The sequence below is a fragment of the Ischnura elegans genome, chromosome 4 (assembly GCF_921293095.1).
Source record: "Ischnura elegans chromosome 4, ioIscEleg1.1, whole genome shotgun sequence".
Taxonomy (NCBI): Eukaryota; Metazoa; Arthropoda; class Insecta; order Odonata; family Coenagrionidae; genus Ischnura; species Ischnura elegans.
The window spans coordinates 26,903,401-26,922,837 of NC_060249.1; the positions used below are offsets into that span (position 1 = coordinate 26,903,401).

Here is a 19,437-nt window from a genome sequence, read left to right on the forward strand (position 1 = left end):
CCACTGCTAATTGATTGTTAACTTATTTGAAAGTGGGTATTGACAACAAGTACTTATTTTCAGGTTGATGTGCATTGGGAAATAGTGGCATTTGGTAAAACCAAGGATCAGTTGGAGATGACTGAAAAAGCGTGGAACTATGTAAATACCCTCCCTGCCCCTCTTCTCGATCCCTAAACGTTGTGCCTTAGGAATAGCAATCGCCTTAATTATCAAGGACCTCATTAAAATTGTGGCTTTGTTTTGTGTGTGGAAGTTTTAACTATGTTTGGCCTGTCCATCCCATGTTTATAGATATCTGATTCATATTACAAAGATTCGATGAGGTGTTGGTTGTGTTTGATCTTTAGTGACTATGGAAGTTGATTGTACATACATAGATAGAAGTAATATAATGGAGATGGATAGTATATTTTATCGAACTTCCATTTAAACTTTATGAGGTGTATGGTCTTACACTATCATTTCAAAGCCTCATAGCTCTGCTCTCTTCCTGGTGGCATGCTTTTAAGAATACCATTGGGTTTATTGAGGTTGGTGTGCAAAATAATGCGGTACTTTCGTGTGGTGTGGGTCTTGTGTTTTACATTAATCCCTAGCCAAAAACTGACTACATACTTCAAATGCTTAAGAGGTGAAATCAAATCTTGTTTGAAATCTCTGTGCTGTTAAGGAATGTGTGTTGTAAAATGTGAATATTGAATCAGTACACCTTTATCTCTAAGATTATATATAGTTCTAAAGGTTAAAAAAAATCTTCGGCAGCTTTTGTGTGTGTAAATGTACTTGTGAAACATGTATTTTGGACTTGTCCCTGTAGTCACATTTTATTACACAAAGAATTTGTTTATTTTGAATATTGTGTAAGGCTTGCTTTAGCAGCATTTTCTCCTCTGCACTCTTTTAATGGTAGTCTTTAAGTCTATTTTGTACTCTCAGTATGTACCTGTTTCTGTGATTGTTCTGAGGAAATAGCTCTCATACAAATGTTACGTAAATGCTCTCTAAATTTTTTAAACTGGTGCTGCAATTTGATCACATCACCTGTTTGGGCATTGACATGGAACAAACCTGTTTCTGTATTCTATGTAGTGTTTTAAGTCTGCCTGCTGTGGAATGAGTACAAGCACTCATGCTTTGAGCATGGGCAAATAGAGTCTAAAAATACCTGATAACTTATTTGAACCTGTTGGATGAAGGTGAAATGTGTGTGCTCTTCAGGGTTTGCACAGTTGTGAGAGTTTTATCGAATCTCAGCTTAATGTTTGTGGAGTGAACCGTGTGCTTAACCCCTGAAATTCATGGTCGGGGTCTGTTCTGTTTTAAATTGAAATCTCAATTCTTACCCTTTTAAATGAATTGATTTCATTTGGAATTTTTCTCTCGAATCTAATTGGCCTCGGAGGAAGTCTAGTAGAATGCATCACATGACCTATTAAGCTAACAGAAAAAAACAAACTTCACTCATCAAAGGGTTGCTTTAAAAGAAAAAAAGAAAAAATATGTAAATAAATAGCTATAATTTTAATTGGCTTCTAAAGTCGATGTGGGTGTAATATCAACTGACAAGAGATGTACAGATTTGAATGTGTTTTATGTGAATTAGTTAGTATTTACTATTTCATGACTGTACCACAGTGTGTGGTTTCTACTCTTTCCTCAAATTCCCTCAAGAGTATTTATTGCCTGTGCAATTGCCTGGAATGAATTATTTTGTGATCTGTAATGACAATTCATACATGCTTCTACTATGATACCTTGTATTTATATAAATATATCTTTAACACGATAAAAAAGTCTCTCTATTAAATGAATGCGGCACTAAATTAATGGAGTTTGTTGCATCCAAATTAGTATCATCTTCATTTTAAGAGGCATCTCCAGTGTAAAAATAGGTATATTTTCTGTAAAAAAAAGCTTTCAAAATTATAGTTTGTTGTGGGAGATGAAAGAGAATGAAGATAGGTATTTCTTTGGGCTAACAATTCTTGTTACACTTGTAACTTTACTTCATAATACAACTAGCTACTCATTTGTTGTTCAGAATAATATCCTTGACTGATTCAAAAATTGCCTAGGAACTTCCTTATCTACAAACTTACTATTGCTCTTGGATTTAAAAGTACTGTTGGTGGCTTTTAACTATTAATCATCAGGTCTACCTACCCCTAGCTTTGAGCCAGAGTGGTTGCATGATCAAATTTTTAGTGATTTGGCTAAAACTAACTTGGTAGGAAAATGACTAATCTTTTAATACATTTCTATAGCTAGGCGTACAAAATTTTGCGAGTATTTTTACTGCTATTGCAGCTTGCTCAGGTAATGATAAGATAAGCTACTTTGTCTGTTGTAACTTGTGAAAGTGACTAGTGTTGATTATAATTATCAAAATTTGTCGTATTTATAAAAAAAATATATATCTAATAAATTACTAAAACATTTTTCATCCCTAATTTTTTTGTCTAAGGTGCGAGTATGGTTCTAATTGCATTTATGTGATATTAATATGTATATTGAACGCCCTGTAGTGTGAAAGTTTCTTTTGCTATTTGGCCATCTTTTATGTAGAGTAATCTTTACGGAAATTCCTCTCATAATTTTACAGATGTTTTAATTATGTATTCTGAAAATTTACTTAGTAACATTCATTCCTGTCATTTATAGGCATAACTCTTCTTTAAGGGCAGAGTCTCTAAAATGTCTCTCCCTCACTGTTCATGCCTATTCACTCTAGTGTGCCCTCATACTCGAGAGCGTTGAGTTGCAGTCCATATCCATGAATACTCACTCTCGATATATTTGACAGTCATAGGCAACTTAATGATCACAAGTTACTATGACATATTTATGGAAAAAATAAAGGACAGTAATTTTGTGTGATTGATCATGGTAATTGTGTTATGCCTAAACTTGATTGTCATAAAATTGCCTTTAGCATTAGATTCTCTGATAAGGAAAAATATTTGTGGACTTACTAACAGGGGTATACATATGTAGTAATTTTTTACGTGTTCCAGTGGCGTAGCCAGGGGGGGTACGGAGGGCCTGGATCCCCTCCCCCCCCCCCCCCGTAATATAAAAACGCCATTATCTTCCTTCATAATAGAAAACAAAATATTAAAAAATCGTGAATTTACAAAATATTTATTTAACAAATGATGTTTTTTCGATTATGAAAAGTATTAAAATTAGTTTTAAAACCATTATTTAGTACCCTGTTTTTCAAAAAATTTTCTTCCCTGATTTTGGACCCCCCAAGAACGAAATTTCTGCCTACGCCACTGACACGTTCACTGCCACTTTGATCATGATGACCAAAATGCGTACTTCACGCCATTTCGGTCATAATGACTAATGAATGATTTACTTTTTTGGCCACCAATAGCACACCATTTGTCATAGCTACTTCGGCGATGCATATATGAATGACCGATACAGCACACGTAACTGAAATCACACAAAAACTCAAATGGAGAGGATCCAAGTAATACGGTGAAAGAAAAAAGAAAGGTATGTATTTGGAACAATGGGTGAATTCTTCTTAACCCTTTCACTGCTGTGAACGTACCTGGTATGTTCGTACGGCAGGCTGCTGTGAACATACTTTTTCCTCCTCCCTGCCATGCGCTCAGCACTTTTGCCGAAGCACTCTGAAGGTTCGCTAATCCGGGACCCTTTCCTCGACGAGCTCACCCTCGCTGGCCCCTCTCTTTGACCCTCCGAGCGGTGGGTCTCCCACCCCAAAAGTGACCACTCTGACTGATATTTGAAAATCAACCAATCAATCCGATCATCAAAAAATGATTGTTCGCATCGCACTCCAGCCAATCAAGCAATCAAGTACATCTTTGAACCATGTTTCTGCGATGAAAAGTAACGATTTTGTTAACTTTGCTAAAATGGCCATTTTCTGGTGGTCTGCGGCCATGTTTTTAGCAAAGTAAATAAAATCATTACTTTTCATCGCAGAAACACGGTTCAAAGACGTACTTGATTGCGTGATTGGCAGGAGTGCAATGCTAACAATCAATTTTTGATGATCGGATTGATTGATAGATTTTCAAAATGCAGTCAGAGCGGTCACTTTTGGGGAGGGAGCCTAGCCGCTCAGAGGGTCAAAGAGAGGGGCCAGCGAGGGTGAGCTCGTCGAAGAAAGGGTTGAGGATTAGGGACCCTTCGAAGGGTGTTACGAAGTAATCTTGATTAAGCTTTCAGAAGAATTCATCGCCAACTGATTCAAGTATGGGGTATGGCTAAGAATCCACTAGTAGTGGATCCTCAAATAAGGTTAAACTGAGCGTAGGTGACTATATATAAATGTTGATATGAACCATGAATTTAATAAGATTTTATGTGCTTTCATCGTTTGAAAAAGATTTTGAAATTTTTGATTGGGTAAAGCTAACCAAGATAACTCAAGAGCTTTGGTGTAGACTGGAGGGATGGGAAACTAATTCGAAATCTGTTCATGGTTCAGACTGCACAAGGGTAGAAGAAAGAAAATCTGGATAGGCAAGCAGTAGTTGAGGTGCGAGGCAAGAATGTTCACAATTATTGTTTTGGCATCCACTATAATAGGGTAGTTTCCATCGTCAAAGAAAACGAAAGGCATTGATAGCGATTCGTTACCCATCATTAGTGTATTCATAATATTCAAATTATTTGGTTTTAGAAATCCCAGTTTAGACGAATGGCAATGGTCAATTTTATTCTCATTTGAAAAAGGCCAGATTGGCGCCCATGCGATGCCACTCCACGTGACGTCACAGGGATCTAGTTTCTATACCATTAGATAGGAGTTTTATATTGTCTGAGATTACCAATGCATGCATGAGGCACAGAGCTCAGGGAAACATGTCTTAATAATCACCTATTAAAACTGGCTAAGGTCGGAAAGTTTTCTTCGTTTGATAAGGTATTAATAAACCTTTTTTAAGCCAAGTGCTACCAGCTAGCAGGGTACTCTGCTACCTGCTAGAATCCTGCGTCGTATCAGCGCTCTAAGTCTCGGCCCAAGTTCACCTCACTTGCGGCAGCGGGAACCAGAACGACGCCACACCGAGTTTTCCCAGCATTCATACTTGGCCATCGCGTTTTCCCACGCTTGAAAATTTTCACTTTTCATTTAATCGCGAAAAATAGATGTCATTTAAAAATCTAAAAGCGTGAAATACGTACTACAGAGGTAATAATCTTTTGATTTAGGCAATAAAAAAATAATTGGAAATCACCCTATTATCCTTTACATTTGGTGGGCGAGTGGGCAAAACGTTCAAATATGTGAATATCCACATGTGGTGCTTGGTCCACTATATATTATCTTGTAAAGATCCAGTTAATTTGAAGTTCTTCATGGCACACTGGGGAAATCTCCGTTCTCATGTCCACTTAATTTTCTGTAGATAGCTATTAAATTGTGGACATCCATTATTTTTACTTTTGCATATGCCAAATCACCTACTAAGTGTGTGGATATCCACTATATGTCATGTGGAAATGCTGGTGAATATCCACAATTAGTGGATATCCACTGAATTTTGAAGTGGACTTATATTTATGAGTACATGTTTCGTATTATTTTAATGGTCGAGTCTCTTGGAAGCGATGGATAATTAATTTGCGAAAGATAATCAAATGAATAAGAATACAATATGTGTACAAGAATATAAGAAATTACTAGAAAACAATAACACAAGATTGTGATTTGTTAATGTCATTATAATTCAATGCAAATTTGCCACAATAAAGTAAAAGGTAAGTGTAAGTTTTCTATTTTTGACAGTCAATGTAGTCAATTTTCATAAACTTCCTACAATTTTCTGACGATGCCTACTATGTCATAATAATGGTCATTAGTGTGATTATACATTGGTTTTTTTCTAGATGGCTGTGTCCTTGTTACAAAAGGCTTAAAAAATATTTAAGCAAAGAGAAAGCCTGCCTTGAAAAAGAAATTGACAATGGATGGAATAGAATAGGAAATGAAATTTATTATTCCGGGACAACTGTGTCCCTTAGGAACATACTTGATTATAAATATAATAGAGTCAAATGGAGTGGATACTGGCAAGAGGTCCTACACCAATGTGTTGTTGGTTCTGTCAGTATTGTATTAATCACTGAACACTCGAATATTGATAATGTTTTCAAATCTTCAGTACCTACATCAGATTTTATATCTTTCCTGCTCTATGTTGAGTTGCAATTCTCAGACTTCATTATTCAAAACTTTTGTCTGTACTATTTTTTAAATTACATATTATTCATTGTTTGCCCTAAATACTTTTGATTAATATAATAAGTTCCCTTTTTATGTCCGTGCACTACTTCAAATAATGGAACAGGTTTTGAATGCACACGGGTATCCACCAGAAATACTCCTTTCATTTTCTGTACAAAAAAATTTCACCACCTTTTGTCCAAGGGCCATTTCATTGCAAATACATACATAGTTGTTGTCATGACAGACATTCTACATAGTTGTTTCATGCTGTTACTATTTCACCAGTGCAATCATGTTATATTCCATTAATCATTTATCCCACTTACCAAACTGCAAATTTCTGTTTGCCATATGTTACCTTCTACCAAGATTTGAGTTAATTTTGCAGTAAGTAAAGGAGAAATGGTGCAGCAGAAGCATAATTCTGAAACAGAGAAAATAAAGGGAGTTAAGAAATACAATATGGATGAAGCTAGCCCTGGTTGAGATGCAAATGGAAGAGCAAAATTTGAAACGGCTTTGTCAAGTTAGAGAGAGAATTAATTAAACTGGGTGGAAAAGTTCAGAATCATGAAAAGTTATAGGTCGTAAAGCAGCAAAACTGTATTCTGGCATGTTAGGTAACTGCCAATGGGGCATGTAAGATGACCCTGAAGTTTCACTAGTAATAAAGTATTCCTTTTGAAGTATTGGGTGAGCAATACTGGCAATGCAATTTAAAATAAAATGATAAATGAATGAAATTGTCAGATATGATTGCAATGTGGCAAGTCCAATCGTGGCATGCAAGGTACTGAGCAGGGAAACTAACTTCAGGGAAGGGTAAACATATGGACCCTATGTGGCAATCATAGATTCTGTAGCGTGGCATAAAAGTTTTTAAAACTAGCAATAATTGGCCCCTTTTAGAGATGATTTTCTGAGGTGTCTTCTATGCTGGAAAATATGGTATAAATTTTTTTTGATATGCCACATTAGAAAAAAATTATTTTAAAGCTGATCAATGGTTTTACCAACACTTTTACACCCAAGATTTAATCTATGACATCAACAAATTTCGCATGGTTTCACATAACTTTTTAATCCAAATTAATAATTTTTGCTGTTTCCATTTTTTCAATGTCCACTACAGATTTTGCTCTTATTCACACAGAATATTTCTTTTGTTACATTAGAATCAATCCAATATTACCTCATTGGGGTGCCTCATTTGATGTCTTACATTTTAAATTTGATTGTCAAATTTTAAATAAATTCTTTCCTAATTAGTCCAAATTACATTTTGAATCTGGTCTTTTTGTAAGTACTGTAAAACTTCTCTAAATCATCACCTCTATTCTGCGCTCACCTCCTGTAAATGACCATTTTTTCCTTTTGGAATGCTTTCTCCAATGATCCCTGTGCAAAATGACTCTCTATGCAGCTGTTAGACCTTAACTCTGAACCCTGCCCCCTCTATTGAATCTTGAAAATAAAAATCCTAGGAGCACAGTGAACAGAAGAGTAAGGAAAGCCTTAAATACTTGCCTTGTCTTTGGATGCATTAGGAAAGTGAAGGGAAAGAATGGTTTAGGTGACATGAGTTCTCTAAGGCTCATCAAAGTTTCCCCAGGGAAGTAAGAGCTCAAGAAAATGAGTAACCGTCTTATAAGATATGAAGGCGGTGAGTGAAATGATTTGTCGGGATTAAATACTGACTTTGCTATCATCCATGTCATTTCCTGCAGAATGAGCCACTCTCGGAGGAGGAACAGTGATCATATTCTCAATTTGTTGTGTGTGCTGGGTATTGAAGATTATTAGTCAGTGACATTGCAAAATGTGTTAAAGAGGCAAAGTTTTGAAGGCGTTATGGGAGAGAAAAAGTGTCAGATAGTGATAAATTAAGGAAACGATTCACTCCTGAAATAAAAATATTTCTACCAAAATTTGATAAGAAATCCAATGATTAAGAAATAGAATTCTACTAAAATGATCCTGGTCATACAAAAAATATTCAAACTGGAAGGAAGTCTTAACCAATTGAAGGAAAGATTAGCCAAGTTTTTAGAAAGTAAATATAATTGCAAGGGCGTACCAAGGATCAAAGCGTGGGGGGGGGGGGGGAAGCCATGGTTGTTCAAGTTGTAGGTAAGATGTAAGCATGGAAAAGGTGAATAAAATCAATATTTTATGGAAACTGCAAGAGCTCTTTATTAGTTTTTAAAATTATTTGCTTGAAAAATATTATTTTCCTTAAAGACATTGCGATTTTTGCTTCTGCGAAGGGGGGGAGGTGCCCCCTCCTGCCCCTCGCTGGGTACGCCCATGTTTAAAGTCCAGGGGGGGCGTGACACCCAAATGAAATAAATAAAAAAATTACAAAAATAATTTCCTCATCTTTGAGATAAAGTCTTCCTAAGTTTTCATAATTGTTTTTGTAAAGTTTCAATAAAGTTGTAAACTTTATCAAAGAAGGTTACAGTACTGGTTAAAGTACTTAAAAGTTTACCCCAGTGTTTCAGAGAAAGCTGTTCGGTTGTACTTGCCTTTTTCAACAACATACATGTGCGAAAAAGCGTTTTCAACTCTTGTGGCGATCACCGCAACAAACTTGATGTCGAAAGTAACCTACGCTGTGCTTTGTCTAAAACTCAACCCAGGATCTGTCAACTTATCCAGAACATGCAAGCGCACCCATCACACTAAATTACATTTTATGTTTTGTTTTTGTAAGTAGGTAGGCCTATTGTTTCACCTTCCTTAAATTGAAAATGTATCTGTGTTACAATGTTAAATTTTGTATCAGTAATTATATTCGTTTTTCATGTAATACTTGTTTTAATTTTCATCATACGTACAATTATTCTCTACCTACTCACCGTATCAAGTAGGCACATACTTGTACGAGTACAAGTACTTGTACAAGTAGGAGTTGGTATATGTACGGCCCCGTGGAAATAGGGTATTGCAAAATGGGAAGCTGATCTGTGTAGCCGGGGGGGGGGGGGGGGGGGGGCGTGGTACAAAAAAGTTTGGGAATCCCTGGTTTAGGTAATTTAATCCAAAATCCCCTGTTAAGCGGCCACACCTGCACATGATCATTTTTTCCTTGAACTCCGCAGCCTTAAAGAGGTTTACCTGTACATGGACACATGTCATTTCTTAGCAGCAGGAAGACACTCAGTGGTGCAACCAGGGGAGGGCACAGGGGGGACCTGCCCCCCCAAACCAGTTAATTTAATTATAAGAGAGATATACTGGAAAACGTATTTATTCTACTCCACCAATAAGTTTTAGTGGAACAGCTTCCAGGCGACCCATAAATTGTGTAATTATAAGTACCAAAGTGGAATAAAATGTGATTTTTAGGGATAAAATGTTCACATTTCCGAAAGGTAGATTACACCCCCACCTGTTCCCCCCTTCACCCCCCCAACAATCGTCCTGGCTATGCCCCTGAAGAGACGCTTGAGGTCTTACGTAGGAGTAATTCAGCATTGTTACTTGTTTTGATAGAAAAGTCAGTTAAGAGTTACATTTATTTCGACTGTTGATCTACTCAGTCAAAAAAGAAAAAGCGAATTTGAGAACTACCGGGGGCCTACCCGTGAAAACCCGCGAGAATCCTGAATGTCCTTTAGTGATCCCAGAAAATAATCGGGATATACGTGAGATCCCTGAGAGCTTCCCGGTCCCGTAAATGATGCTGGGGGACAATTTGGGAGTTTCGTGGTGGAATAAGCGATGGAAAAAGGGACAGTTGGAATGACCGTGTGATGCGGGAGCTATCGCTGGAGCTCTGAGGGACGGAAAAAATGATCGTGTGAGTCAGGCTTAAGATTGGTTTGACGCAGCTCTCCACTCAATTTTCCTGCCCAGTGGCGTAGCTAGGGGGGGGCCGGGGGCTCCGGACCCCCTCCCCCGAAATATAAAAACAATTATTTTCCATCATAAAAGAAAACGAAGTATTGAAAAATCATGATTTAAAAAAATATTTCTTTAACAAATGAAGTTTTTACGATTATAAAAAGTGTTAAAATTAGTTTTAAACCCTCTTTTTAGTACCCTGTTTTTCAAAAAATTTCCCCCGTGATTTTGGACCCCCCGAACGAAATTCATGGCTACGCCACTGTTCCTGCCATCTAATCTTTTATGACTTTCGTATTTCTTCTCTTTCACATATCTCTTTACCTGTTTCATATATATTATTCGATGTATTCCTTTTCCGTTCTTGTCACCTACTTGTCCCTCGCAGATTGCCTTCATCGGGTCACCATATCTCAAGATATGGCCGATTATGTTGTATTGTCTTCTTATCAAGGTTTGCACGATTAGGCTTCTTTTCTCTCTTCTTAAGACGGATGCTTTTGATCCTCATCATTCCTCTTTCGCATGAAATTTCGAAAGCCTCCACCCTTGATTTCTCCTCTGCTGACACTGTGGTGTTCTATAAGTAAACATACATTTACGAATAATAATGTATATGTTTTTGACAGCAGGGGCGCAGCTTAGAATTAAGGCTAGGGGGGGTTTTAGGCGCAACTATTACTTAGGAGTGTGGGGGTATTGCATACCCGCCAGGGTAGCGGCAGTTGCGGGGACCCTCCTCCAGAAAAAAATTTAAGATTAATGGTTCAAAATGACAAGTTTTACGGCTTTCTGAGGGGAATTTGATTAATCTTAACACTATTCCATAAGTAATACTAATCCAATTAAGTAAAATGGATTAAACTTAAAAAATTCTCTGAGCTCTGGATGGGGGGGGGTTTATCCCCCAAACCCCCCCTCCCCCCCCCCGTTGTGCTTCTGTGTGATAGTGTCGCTAAAATCGTCGACTCGCGCGTGATTCAACAAATTAATTCTTTGTCACTTATTTTTTATGTATTTTCACCATTCCTGAGGGGGGGGGGGACGGAACCCAATATCCCCCTTTTATGCGTCCCTGTTATGTGCATTCAATTATTCCTTTCTTGTCCGGCAAAGTAATCGCCTTTCTTGGATTATTCGATGCATTTTTTACTCATATTTTGGAAATAATGTTTAGAAACAGTGGCGCCGACTCCATGGGGCCTGAGGGGGCCCGAGCCCCCTCAAAAATTTGTTATGGGTGTGAGGAAATAATGTGACAGGCCTGTCAATTTTCCCCGGAGTGTTCAGATATCGAGATTCGAGTTATCAGGGTTCTAATGTTGTTCATATGACTCTTCTAAAACGCTTAAAAAACTTAAAACTCACTACTTATAAAGTTTCCCAGGGCAAGATCCCCAGTTTGGGCCCCCCAATATTTTTTTTAAGTCGGCGCGCCTGTTTAGAAATCAATAGTTTCCTCCACAATTACTCCCCGCAAGCTTCTGAACCATCACCGAATGGATTAGGATCATTTGTCACATCGAATAGATGCCCGACCATAAGTAATTCTATTTAGCTTCATGCTCTGAAAAGAATGATTTGTTTGCTTGCTGTCATCCACGTAGTTGTTTATTCAATGGGACTATCTACCCCACCGCAGGACTAAACTCGCTGCAAACAGAGAAGTATCTTATCTATTGCTTCCCCCTGTGGCTATTTGTCGAGTGAAAAAAACTCAAGATTGCTGCCTTCTGTTTGAAATGGAGCCCTCAAAAATGTTTTGGAGAAATTGGAGAAGCGCCAAGCGCTGCTAATCCGTCGCTATTATTAGATGCGAGTGCGTTCAACCCGAAAGTTTTCGGATAGTTCGTATTGTTTTGGGTGGGCGAGTCCAATTATGAAGTCGCTATTCGTGAAGAATTCTGTTTATTGAAGTTTCGAGAATCTTATTTTTGCAGCGTTTGAAATGCGTCACATCTGTGTTGTTTCGCTCGGTCCTCTCGATATCGGCTTTATAAGAGAATAGTTAAATTTATCGAATTAATCCATTCGTGTGAAAAAGACATACGGCTATGTAGTAAACTGCCAACATGTATCAAAAACAGGGGCGTAGCCAGGGCGATGTGTTTGGGGGGGGGGGCACGACCCAGGATATTAGGGGGTCGAACCCTCCTCTGGGGAAAAATATGAAGACTTTTATCTCTAGTCATCACATTTTATGCTTATTTTGGCACATAAATTTCACGCTTGATAGGTCACCGGGAATCTGTTTTGCTAAAATTATATTATATTTTCATTTTTTTAATTTAAGTAAATTTCACATACAGCCGTGACACCAATTTGGTGGAATAGGATAAATTTGTATTATAGGTAAATATTTTCTGCTAATTGGTTTGGGAAGGGGGGGGGGCACGTTCCCCCTAGCTACGCCTCTGATCAAAACTTTAATTTGGCTTAATAAGCTCAAACTCATATTGAAAGGACGTTTGATGACGAAAAGAAGATGATGTACCTACAATTCTATTGATAAATACCTTACTAATTCTATTAACTTGAGTCAGTATGAATATTTAGTGTGAACTGTAGTAGCTCATTTAGTTTGAGATGGTTTATATTTTTACGTGACTTATATTTTATCCTATATTGATGTATGGGATCTTTGGGCGTATATGCATCTCTTTACCATCACTTGTTTGCAGATGATCGTGCGGAGATGTGAATAAATATTCCTCGCATCCCGCGGAAGGATGCAAGCGTGGACGGTAACAAGGCTCCCTCCCTTAGTCCGCGGGAGCCGGCTCTCACCAGACGCCTGGTATTGGTAACCAAGGTTACACCTGCCCCTCCAAATAAAAGACTCCGCCCTCGCCTCCCTTGTGTCTCCGATATCAGTCATTCTCCTGCCATGCTCTGTGGCGCTGCGGCGAAGATGCTTCCGTCTCCGGCGAACGCCCGTTAACGCAGAAGGACACCGCTCATCGCGTCGAGGATTGTAGCGGCGGGATTATTACGAGTGCGGGTAACTTTCGCACACCGACCGATATCGCGCGGTCTTTTCGAGCCCCCTCCTTCGAACTAACAGTCGAAACTAGAGTAAACAAGGTACGCGCGAGTACAATGTAGACGTGAACATTCATGAATGTGTTTGGTGGTTTTGAGTTGTCCGTTGCTAATTGTTGTCTGTTTGCAGGTCTCAATTATTGTCGCGCGTGTTAATCCAATAAGGATATTACGGAGTGTCCAACTCGGCTGCTCTAATTGCACGTGTCAACGAAAGTTCGAGTCGTCGCCGCCGTCTGCCGGCTTCTCATTGGCGAGGGAAATACCCCGAAGGACGAAGCGGCCTAAACACAAATCAGGAGATGTGCTGAGGACAACGCCATACGTCGGAAGAAGTTGCGATTTTGCGGGGAGTTGATTTGTTTGCACCGTGCCGACTGGAGAGCAGTGTCGTCAAATTAAAATAGGAACGTCATTCAGTAAACTGCTGCACACTCATCCGTTTAGCGCCGCGTAATCCGTCGTGTTCTAGTGAAGTGATCGGGCCATCTCGTTACTCTTCCCTTTGGTTTGGAGGCATTGACTAACGAGTGCTCTCAGATAGTTTTTGGGACTTCGGTGCAGATAATTTTACGGTGAAGATGAGTTTAACCCGTGTGAGTAATTTACTGCGGAGGAGGAGCCTGCAGCAGTTCGTGAATGTTGCTTGTGTTTCGACCTCGGGACACAACTTCGTCACCGCCGAGAGTTTGGGAGAAAAACCGGCAAGAGGAAATGGCTTTAAGCTGAGGTACGTGATAATTCCACTTATATGTATTTTGTAGTCAGCTCCCAGCGCGTATCATATGAATAATTTGGGCTTTTTACTGGGGAAAATAATTCGTAAAGATAAAACCGCTGGGTATTATTTTAATTTTTGGAACGTACTCATAAAATATTTTCTTAATAGCTGAAAATAAATTATTAGAAATGTAATTGATCCTAAGACCTATGTTTGGAGACCACCTGCGGAGTAAATGCGCTATATAGAATGCTGGCGGTGATAATCGAAATAGTTGAGGGTTGGTGACAGAGATTATTGAAAAAAAATCTCAATACCTATATAAAAACTCTAATAGACACTTATTTCCTTGTTCACTATCTTATTACCAATTACGGAGTCAATTAATTCCGGTGATTACCTTGAGGTAACCTCAGTAACTTTGCGTACATATTTAATCCTTTTCATTCGCGTGCATTAGGCTCGCAGTGTTTTTCTCTTATGAAAAAGTGATAACATTCTATTTAAGTTGCCGAATTTGTGACCTAAATAGCAAAAAAGGGGTTTTGACCTTTTGTCCTTTTGTTGATGATTTTATTTATGTTTACTGTGCATATTATAACATCCCTCACCATTTAAAAAAATGAACTTAAGAATATTCGTCCGTAAATTTGCTGGACCATCTTGTTCCCTTTCAATCTCAAGTTTCGCACTACTCTGTTTTCGTATCGGAGCCGAACGTTCCCTCCAAACACCTGTGCGAACTTTCTCTGCGTGCTTCACATTTCACTTGGGGTTAAGAAATTCACAACATGTTGACAAGTGGGCAATTTTTTGAAAAATTTCTGTTGCCCTATTACCTCCAGCGAATCGCAGTGGTTTTTTTCTGTTAACGGTTGCATCAAGTTTGGCTGGGGCCACGAGCAGAATAAAACATTATTACCTCTGAAAACTCAAGAAAAAAATACTTGAATACAGGAAAAAATTTTGGGAGCAAAATTATCATAGAATCACGCATAAATATAATGTATGGCATAAAAGTTAAAGTGCTCGTTGAAAATAATATAAATAATGGGGCTTCCCGGGAATATCCAGAGATCATACTGTGGCACTGCCCTGAAATTTTCAGAACTATAAATCTATCTATCGCTATTACCAAGTTTCTTTTCTATGCTAATGTCATCCAGACGTAAATATCTCGAGGGTATGACGCTGATGTACATGCTGTGAACCATTCAGGAAAGTAATGACCCACATACTCTTCTTCCGATGAAGGATCTGTCGCTTGCGTAACTATCTTCGATGTGTTTGCTGAAGGAGATTCTCCGCATCTTCTCTCGACGGATATAAATTCCGCGGAATTATCGAATGAAGCATAATTGGAACGATACACTCTCTTCTACTGTCACGGCGAAAAATTTCTGGTTTTTATTATTTCGTTATGATCATGATTAATGTATGAAGAATGGTGGAATTTTTGTATTCGAAGAGCTTAGTTAATGAGACTTCTTTATGGAAGCCCAAACCACGCTGTTTAGCTCAGCATAGTGGTCCCAAAAAAGAGAGAAAAAAATCACATTTTTGTCGGACTACTTTGACAATTGCTCCCGATTTGTTTTTTGACTTGCTATATTCATTTCTGCAGTTAGTTTTACAAAATAACTATCATTTTAAAAGATTTTGTGGAACTGTGGCTAATTATAACGCTGACTACATAAACAGACGTTATTTATGATTAAATATGAAATAAATAAAATTATATCGGCATAGTATGGTGTTTAAATTAGTGAATAAAAAAAAAACGGCAAAAAGTAATATTATTGGTCGCCCTGACTTAGATTGAAGAGATGCGATCTTCAGGCTTCTTGAGACTCTGCTGTTTGGACTGAAAATTAATTATTAAATAAATATAAAAATAGTATTTGAGTGAAATTTAACTCAATTATTTTCATGTAAGCATGGTTTATGCTTTACCACTCTTTACAATTATTAGGATTGGAGATGGCGCGCCGTCGCTACCACTGGCGCGAGGTAACGTGTGACAGCAATATTAGCCTACGATTCTGTGCCGCTATTCGCTCTATTAATTTTTTTCTAACCATTATTTGTCCTCAATCGCAGAAATATATCATTTAAATGTATACATATTTCTTTCCTATGTGTTATAATCACAGAAAGTAAAGATTCAGTAGGGTGACACTACGTGCTACAGCACTACGTGGCCCTGATCGTGTTGACAGTACAAAGACAGGCAATTGTGGTCAGAATTTTACTTATTACATGGCCACCCGGGATAAAGGGATTTTGCCCCGCGTACGTACCTTGAAGGACCCCCAAAAATTATTCCCAACTTACTTACATTTGGGAGGAAGGTAAAATTGCCACTGGTTCCCAAATTTCTCTGGGCGGCTCTCACGGATCATTACAGCTTATCATTACTTTCACGTGAAAAGTTCATTTTTAAGTTCAGGAATCCTCTCAGCACGCACGCCGAACATAGTGAAATCAATGTGTAAACTAACTCTGTCTAAGATTCTATGCTGTTTTTGTCTATTAAATTTTCGCGATTGATTTTTTCAGCTCAGCCACAGAAATTTATTATTTTTCATTCCATCTCTGTTTTGTGAGGATTAAGTACTCAAGCGTATGGATTAAGAAGGTTAGAGGATGGCGCTACCAGTAATCAATGATAGTTGATGCCACCTATTTTACAGATAACTGTGGTCAATGTATTATCGAGAAATTCTGGGTTCCCCCAAGAGGGGGATAGTTTTATCCAGATATTAATCTTAAATGACACCCAAACATATTAAAACAGCGTTCAGGAGGAAGATAATATTGCCTCAATTTCCTCAGGGGAGGCCGGATAGATCAATACGGCTTATCATAATTTGCTCGTGATACCTTTATTTTCAACATCATATGTCAACAACCGTAAGATTAGTTCTGCCCAGCTCTCCAATCCCCTCCTAGCTGCCAGCCTTTTCATAGTGACGTGTTTCTTCTCTTTTATATCCTTCATTTAATGTCCTATGTAACTCATTCGGGGCAGTCCTTCGCTCTTCTGCCCTCCCACCTGTCCTATATGATTATCTTCATCAGTGGCGCAGCGAGGGGGGTTTGGGGGATAAAACCTCCCCCAGAACTCAGAAATATTTTGAATTTAAACCCCTTTTACTTAATTGCATTAATGCTTCTTATAAAATAGTGTAAGGATTTGTAAAATATCCCTCAGAAAGCCGTAAAACTCACTTTTTATCCTAAAATTTTTCTGAGCAGGTCCCCCGCACCTCCCGATTACCCTGGCGGGTATGCCATACCCCTAAACACCCCAGCGTTAGTTGCGCCTAAACCCCCCCCCCTATTCTTAATTCCCAGCTGCGCCCCTGATCTTCATCAGGTCATCATGTATCAAGAGATGGTCAACTAAGTCGTCTCGTTTTCCCTTTAAGTTTTTTTAGGACATTTCTTTTTTCTCCCACTCTTCTTAGCTCTTCCTCATTACTTACTCGGTCGATTCATTTTACCCTTATCATTATTCGGTAGCAGCATATTTCTAATGCATCCACTCTTGCCTTCTCTGCAAACCATGTCCAAGCCTCGCTCTCAAAGAGAAAAACGGTATATAAGATAGCTCCTACAGGTAGCATCTTATGAATTGTTTCCTTGCTCTCATGCTTATATTCTCAGCCTTTACTTTAACGTTCAGAAATCTATTGTACACGAGCGTCAAACTGCGTGGATTATCCCGCGATTGGCTTTTTTTGTTGCTATCCTAGCGATTCGCGTCCGCACGGATGAGATGCCTACGTCACGTCGGCAACCTTGCTCAATGACGTTTCCTACAGCTGCATCGCATCAGTCCAACATCCTCTCCAGACGATTGATCCGTTAGTGAATTCATTATCCTAAGAATTTCATATTGAGAAATAACACATCGTGCTCTTGGAAATGATTTCAATGACTGCTCAATCCATCCAATAGAAAAGAGAAACCGCAAATAATCATTAAAAAATGCCTTCGATTCAATTAAAGCATATGAATTATTGCAATTAAAATTTTTATTGCGTCATTTATTTTGTGCGGCGGCGAGATTTTTTATTGATTATTTCCTGAGGTTTACGGTTCAAATTTCTCCTTGGCCACGATGAAAAAAACTTGATTACCTCTCAGAATTGATAAAGGCGTAGTTGCTCCGCGAAGATCAAATGAGTGTCTTGGTAATACTTTCATGCCACGTGAAGGAAGGCGTTTTTACTCTCCCCTGTAGACTTCTCACTGCAAAAAAAAACACCCTTTCATTGAATTGCAATTTCGTCTAATATGTGAATAAAATAAACTTATCAATCTTAACTACCAAAAAAAAACACCGAAGCATTGCTTTCTATCCAATAATCGAAAATATAAAAATAATTTGATTGGAAATTTTCATCCAGTGTTATTTGTTGATTTGAAACTCGCGTAATTTCATTTAACAAGAGGTGTAACCCAGTTTCACTATGAAATTTAAAACTCAAGGAAATTAAGAACCGGAATACTGTACAGTTTTATGAATGGAATCTGTAAGAAAGTTAATGGGATCCTTTCTAATTTTAAAGTGACTACTCACAAGACAGTAATAAAAATAAAAGATACCAAACATGATAGTAAAAACATCAAGACAGATATTTGTAGTTAGATCATTTAAGTAAACTATTCATTTGAAATATTTGCAATTATCGAGTTTTGGGCCCATAGTGGGTATACTTTTTTCTCAGTAGCCAAGAGTAGTTCCAGTATTTAATATGGTTTTCGCTCTAAATTTTACATTTCTTTATGCTATCCAGGTTTTTTACTCTCACCTCAAAGTCTTTGTTCATATATATTTGATGATTGGAAGTGTGAAATTGAAAATTAATTCTATTATAAATTTTTTTGTAACTCATCGTGCTCAGGGCTAATAAAAATATCACATTACGTGAGGTGTAGCGTGGTAGCCTAGTTAGTGGAACGCTTGGCTGGTGATCGAAGTGTCCTGGGTTCAGATCTATGGTGAAACCTTCGGACCCCCCAAGCAAAATCCTCGAAGTTCGAGGTGGCTCAGTGAAACGAACTGGTAAATGTGTTCGACGCACACGCCTATGGATTAGTCTGGGATGATCTCTACCCTCACCGTTCCAAACCAACCTTCGGGTAGGACTACTGAATGAGCGAGGTCGCAGTTGTTCTGAATCGATCCGTTGATATTCCTCGCCCCAACCCGAATGCTCCTTTAAGAATGTACGCAAGAAAATTTTCCTTTCTTCAACCAGTCGTAGTTTCTCCCACGCATTTCCCAGAATAATTGAAAGGAAGAATCGAATATATTTCGGCGTGTTGCGCGCATCAAAAAAATAAATTAAATACTTAAATACGGGCACACCCAAGGGAAACTCCAAGAATAGAACCTCCCGTCAAAATAGCTAACCTCCAGACTGTCCTCTGGAAACATGAACCGAAAGACGTGATGTGCCCCACGCTCCTCTTCCTCCCAAAGCGCATTCAACCATACCTTTGTGGCTTATCGTGATAGCTTTACCTGAAACTTAAGGAGATAACTTAACTTAATGATGTAAAACTCAAGAAATTTAGCGAGTGAAATCAG

At 38.3% G+C, this 19,437-nt stretch overlaps 2 protein-coding genes across 6 annotated transcripts in view; both read left to right on the forward strand.

The window, feature by feature from the left end:
* The window catches only part of LOC124157175 (chitinase-like protein PB1E7.04c), a 42,658-nt gene extending 40,217 nt beyond the window's left edge, over nt 1-2,441 (forward strand). For all 4 annotated transcript variants that reach the window (XM_046531706.1, XM_046531705.1, XM_046531702.1 and 1 more), the window contains exon 14: nt 64-2,441. In XM_046531706.1, the coding sequence (XP_046387662.1) occupies nt 64-177 (114 nt within the window). In that variant the 3' untranslated portion in view covers nt 178-2,441. The remainder of the gene's footprint in view (nt 1-63) is intronic.
* A 10,468-nt stretch (nt 2,442-12,909) lies between these two features.
* The window catches only part of LOC124157176 (farnesyl pyrophosphate synthase-like), a 70,983-nt gene continuing 64,455 nt past the window's right edge, over nt 12,910-19,437 (forward strand). The window contains exons 1-2 of one of the 2 annotated variants that reach the window (XM_046531708.1): nt 12,910-13,156; nt 13,245-13,844. In XM_046531708.1, coding sequence (XP_046387664.1) covers nt 13,696-13,844 — 149 coding nt within the window. In that variant the 5' untranslated portion in view covers nt 12,910-13,156; nt 13,245-13,695. The remainder of the gene's footprint in view (nt 13,157-13,244; nt 13,845-19,437) is intronic. The other variant, XM_046531707.1, reaches the window with a different exon arrangement.